This window comes from Neopelma chrysocephalum, unplaced genomic scaffold (genome assembly GCF_003984885.1).
Source record: "Neopelma chrysocephalum unplaced genomic scaffold, ASM398488v2 Primary Assembly neopelma1_75, whole genome shotgun sequence".
In the NCBI taxonomy this organism is placed as follows: Eukaryota; Metazoa; Chordata; class Aves; order Passeriformes; family Pipridae; genus Neopelma; species Neopelma chrysocephalum.
In genome coordinates, this window is record NW_020897736.1 from 94,784 (window position 1) to 100,783 (window position 6,000).

Sequence of the window (6,000 nt, forward strand, 5' to 3'; positions counted from 1 at the left end):
TATTCAGCATTGCTGTCTCTGTTGACCTGGTCCTTATGCTTCTCTTAACATAAATAAATACATTAAAATCACTTTTTTCTCCAGCAGGCATTTCTGCCTGCAGTGGGCTTTGTTTCCCTAGCTGCCTTCTGTGCTCTTTGTTTTAGACCTTTCTTCTGTTACAGGCTGTTCAGCAAGACCATCTACTCCTAGGCTACTAAATAAGACTTATTTAATTTTAAGTGAAAATGAACAAATCTAAACACTGTGAAAATGGAGTTGACTTTACATTTCTAATTTCCTGGTCTATGTTTTCTCTGGTGAATTTATCCCTGCATTATGCAATTGCAGTATAGTTTAGGCAAGAGTAGATTGTATAGTCCATAAACATTAAACAAGAATATAATAGAAGTCTGTTAATGTGGATCAAAGTTCCATTTTAGTCATACATTTGAATAATATAGAACACAAAGTTTGTCTGGAACTGCTTGGTAAATATTGTGAGTATTGAAGTTTATTTAATAATGGGTTGCTCTCCCAAAATATGTTACAGGATGAACGGAAATTAAATTTGATCCAGAAGTTAAGAAGTCAGTGAATAAGTTTCATCATCCAGTGTTATCCAGGTCAGATTTAGATGATCATAAAGATTGCTTCTGCTCTCAGTGGAAAGCCAGGAGTCCAGAAACTGTGCCAACAAACTTTTGGCAGTTAAAGGCAGTTCATAGTCTGGCCATCCACAGGCCGTGGTCTCCAGAGGTTATGAGCCAAGGCAAACAGAAAACAATAACAACCACCACCAAAAAATGAGCCCCTTCACCTTCTTTACACTTTTCAATTTTGTATAAAATGAATTCTGAAAACTTTTCAAGCATTGAAAATTAGTTTAAAGAGACATCTGTAACTTAATGTTGACACAACAGTATGGTTGATATTTAGAGAAGTGTAATGGAGGAACACTTATTTTTGGGAGTTGAAAAATGCAGAGAAAATACTTTTTTTCTTCCCTTCTAAAGCCTCTCTTTCTGTAAGGTCTTCACGATTCTGCCAAAACAGAAGAGTCTGTAACTTACCTTTTCACATGTGCATACCCAGAATCTTTCTCCAGCATAACTTAATCAGAAATTTTCCAGTAGACCTTCTGCAAGTGCAGGCAATATGGAGCAGAATTGATATGTCTGGCCTTCAGAAAATCAATGTAAGAAACTGATATGAAATTCCTCATTTCACAAAGACTGTCATGATGCACAATATATACATTGGAATTTCCAGGATTACAGGAAATCAAACAAGCACCACTACCCCATTTGGTTTCTTCTAAAGTACATTTGAAGTGCCAGTAAAAGCAAATCTGTTTTGAAGATGTGCCTGGAACAGATCTGTTTGCAGTGTCCTGTGTAACAAGCCTGAGTTAATTCTCCATGTACATGTGTAATGAAATATGAACGTGCTAATTTTAAAATGTAGCTTTTTTCCTTTTTGTTCCCTTCCCACTCTCTCACAGGTCACTGAAGATGATGTTGTAAAGGCAGAAAGGCTCTTTGGCATCCTGGCATATGTAGCATCTTCTGAGCTGCCACATTATCGTGTACTTTCATTATTTGGAGAATCCAGGTAAAACACAATGAACAGAACTGGGATTTGTCCAGAACATGTTGTTTAATTCTTTTGCACATTGTTGTGATAAATTCTTTTTGGGTAAAAAGATAATTTCACAAATTCTGTCTTACAGATGATAGGTCCTCTGCATATTGCACAAGTGTAACCATCCCCTGGCCTTTGTAGCCAGAGGTTTTCACACGATTTGTATGAAGTCTGCTGAGTAAAGTGAAAAGGCACATGCACACAAATGTACTGCTTGTTCACTTCTCCAGTTGTATTGGTATTGCTGAAGACTTGTGGACTTTCACAATGAAAACTGGCTGTTTTTTGTGGGTATTTTATAGTGGGTGACTGTAACAGTTAACAGATTTAGGAGTTGTACTGTTAAAAAGAGGTGCTTAAAGCCCTCTAGTTTTAGTCTTCTATAAATGAGTACTTAATACAAGTTTAAGCTGCAAGACTTCCTATTTAGGAGATGCTATGTGATATATGTCAAGATCAATTGTATAGAGGCAAATTAATGAAGGAATATCTAGAATCTTATGTGTTTTGCATAACTTGAGGATGCAATATACTTGAAAGCTCAAAAATACATGTTCAAAAGGAGAAAAAAAACCAAACCTCACAATCACTAGAAACATCTGCACTTAAAAAAAATTCCTATAATTAGGACTGTAAACCTCTTATCTTTGCACAGGAGGAAGCAATTCCATTATCTGCTAGAGGGAAAGGGCAAGAAATCTGGGGTTGGGAGTGAGGAAAGTAGTGATAACAGAAGAAATGGAGGGGAAAGCACAAACCGAGCAACATTGAATTACATGACAAAGGACTTCCATATGGAAAAGCTTGAGGTAAGTGTATCATTAAAAAATACTTTCATTCTCTATTAGGTAACCTTAGGCCACTACTCATGGAATTTGTCTAGATATCAAGTTTCAGTTGTGCTATTGAGAATGATGGTTTTAAAATATCACTGCTTAACATATTTACTTACCTGATCAAACACTTCATCTAACTGATCTTTGCCAGAATATTGGAAAATGCTCCGTTTCTCTCTTTACTGAAGTAGTTGCTGAACAGTGCCACTGTCTCAGAAATACATTCTCACCTACAAGCCTTATGTTCATGACAAAATGTACCTCAATTATTAAACCATAAGAAGTGAGCTCAGGTTTTTACAAAGAAAAATATATATTGCATGTGTTAGATTTTCCCAAAATGAATTGGTGAAGAAACACCTTGAGACAACGCTTTAGAGATTGTAGGCTATAGTAATAAAGAGCTCTTTCGTAGCTTTTAAATGAGCTACAGGAAAGTAAATATATATGAAATGTGTTAGGTTTAATTATTAATAAAACTGCAAGCTGGCTTGTTTCAGACAAGTGCATCAGTCACGGTTGTTTTAGTTTGTGTTTCTGATCTGCTCACTCTTTTGCTTGGGCAGAGGGAAATTGTTCCCAGAGGGAACATGATTCTTTCAGCCACAGTCTCCTTTCTGAGCAATCATCATGAGTTCTAGCTGTATACACCCTAATTGCCACATTTGTCCCATTATTTGCTTTTTAGTTGTGTAGAAATAGATGAATCCTCTAGTGCAAGAAATTTAACCAAGTTCAGTAATCACTGAATTCAGTTATGGCATTGTGGCTTTGTTATCTCAGATCCACAGCATAGAACAGAGACAGTGACTGCATGTGTGGAGGGATTAAATTAAGAAAACATTTTAGTTTCAAAAGCTGTGATTGTAGCTCTTAAAACTTTGAATAACATGGAGTATGGCAGTGAGGTATTCCTCTTGTCCTTTACCATGGAACAAGCACTATAATGTAATAAAACAAAATAAACTTGGTATTTGTGCAGTCCATTAAATATATGTATTGTTTTCTCTTCCCAGTGCAGCAATTCCCACCTTGTCCTTGGCTATAGCACTATGTTTGCAGCAGATATTGCAGGATGTGAGAGTAAGATAGGCAAAACCAGCTGCTTCCAGTTCCCCATCAGCAGTAAACTAACATGATAAATACACCTCAGTAACCATGTTGGTAAAGATGACAGTCTTGAGTCATTGTTTAATAATTTTGGTTTTTAACTGAAACCACTGGAAAGTATTTTCTCTGCTTTATCGCTCATTGAAGAAAACTTCTGTTTTGGTGGCCTGAAGCATGATCTAGCATTTTAAACAATGCCATAAATAAACTAGTGAGACATTTAGCACCAATATAACTTATTGTTCAAAGCTTATGATGGCATTTTATAGAAACTTTGCAGAAACAGAGATTAATACTGTTTGAGTTACTAAAATGCAGAGCTAGTAGCTGCACAAAGCACTATATCTTTTTATTAATTTTTAAAGGTTCAGCTTGCTTCAGTATCTAATGTAATAGTCATTAGGAACCATGCACTTGCCAGAGTGCCTGTTGAAAAGGATGTGTACTGGCACGTTTTTCTATGGCAATATGCTTGTTAGGGCAGGTAGATAAACATGTACTCTCCAACTGTTGTACTATGATGACGAAGTGCTGGAAAGGGAGAGAAGGAAGAAAAGTGGTTTAGTGCTTTATAGTTTCTGTAAATTTTCACTGCTATGCCAGAAGGCAACAAAAATAGTTAATGCTGTTAAAAGTTATTTATGACCACTTAAAAGTGGATTTTGATAATTAATGAATTAATATAATATGGATATTATAAATACACTAAGATTCTGTGGCTCGACACAGACCCTGGGCCACGAGACTTAAAACTAAGAGAAGAAAGTGCACAATAACCTCTTTGCCTGTTAATTGCTACGTCCTTTAATTCATGAAATTTTTGTGGGGTTTTTTTTTATTTGCTCTCGTTTAACCTTTTTTTTTTTTCCCCTCTTCCTTATACAACATGTAATGGTTCTCTCGTGCAGGAAATCAAGGAAAGGAAAACATTTTGCCAGACATACGTGGAGAGCTTGGTGAAAGAGGCAGCTGACATCAACATGAAGAACGAGTCGCTGCAGAAGCTCTGGCCTCAGATGTTCATTGAGCTCGTCAGAGACGCAGTGATAGAAATCCGCAATAAAAACTCCTACATGAAGCTCTGCTTGCAGAGGATCACTGAGCAAAAACAGTAGAGCCACGGCGTGTTGTCTTGCAAGCTTTTGGGATCAGTATTCCATCGTGTTTTACAAACTTCATCCAGTAGAATATAAGATGACCATCACTATGGCACACTTCACCTCCCCGCCCAAAGGGATGCCTTTAAATCTTAATCAACTGTCAATAGTTTTGAAATAAAAGTTTACTTTCATACTGCTTCAACAATGCTTCCTTGGCCAACTAAAGCAGTGAGATAACTCAGTGATTGTCGTGATTTACTAAGTTATTGTTTATTTTTTTTCTGCTACTCTTGATTCTGTAGTGCTACAGCATTGATTTTTGAGGAACAAATTTACAATGCTTGCCTTATTTTTTATTGAACACTTTTCAATTGTCACCTTTTTGACTGCTGCTGTTTAAAAAAAAAAAATCAAGAATAGTAGCTGATTTTTTTATGACCAAAAGCTAATAAATTATTTTTACACCCTAAACTTGATGAAGACTTATTATTGTTGCTTAACCTGTGAGATTATAGAACACTTTTTCACATCAGTGTCATGAGTGCTCAGCATATTGACATTTAATGAGCCTGATTGTCACCTGAACAAATTGCCCAAACTTGATTTCAAATGTTTTTCATTAATTTCACTAATAAGTTTGTGTGAATTATTATAGATAAAATATGAACTCAAGGTAGCTCACTTAAGCTTTATTTTTGTTGTGTTAAAATATGTTAATATAATTTATTTTGTTTCTTGATTACTAAATTATTTACTTCTGAAGTTTGCCAAGATCAAATGAGCTAAAGTGCATGCATTACGTTTGGTAAGGAGGCTGATGACTGCTATTGAGTTGTAATTCATTTCTGTGTGACTGTGTGAAAATTTCATGTTATCAATAAAAATAAATTCTTCAATTTTACCCTTCACAGATACTGCAAAGAAGTACTGTGTGCAAAGAAAAGACTTAATGCTGCATGAAGAGATGAGACACAACTTGCCCCCTAAAATCAACTGTGAATGGGTAGAAAAAAACCCACATTCCATAGTACAGTAACTTCCACTGTAAACACCTTGCCAGCTTCTGTCCAGAAATTCAACTTAGGAACTGGTAGCAGGTCCAGCTGCTTCCCATGGCTGGCATTCATGTCCAGGTAGAAAGTTGTGCCATTTAAACTTAATTTTTTAGTTCCATTGTATTTTAACTGAAACAGTCCAGAACCTTAGTGCATTGTTTTACTTTGTTCAAATTGTTCGTATTTTACTTAAGCTCATTTATAAAAAACAAACCAAAGAAAACTTCCTGTGAGGGTTTCTATGGCTCAGAACTGAATTTGTTTTTAAACTTTATC

At 35.8% G+C, this 6,000-nt stretch overlaps 1 protein-coding gene across 2 annotated transcripts in view; it reads left to right on the forward strand.

The window, feature by feature from the left end:
- The window catches only part of LRRC49 (leucine rich repeat containing 49), a 42,215-nt gene extending 36,638 nt beyond the window's left edge, over nt 1–5,577 (forward strand). For both annotated transcript variants that reach the window (XM_027688780.1, XM_027688781.1), the window contains 3 exons: nt 1,484–1,593; nt 2,279–2,432; nt 4,478–5,577. In XM_027688780.1, the coding sequence (XP_027544581.1) occupies nt 1,484–1,593; nt 2,279–2,432; nt 4,478–4,684 (471 nt within the window). In that variant the 3' untranslated portion in view covers nt 4,685–5,577. The remainder of the gene's footprint in view (nt 1–1,483; nt 1,594–2,278; nt 2,433–4,477) is intronic.
- The last annotated feature ends 423 nt before the right edge of the window (nt 5,578–6,000 follow it).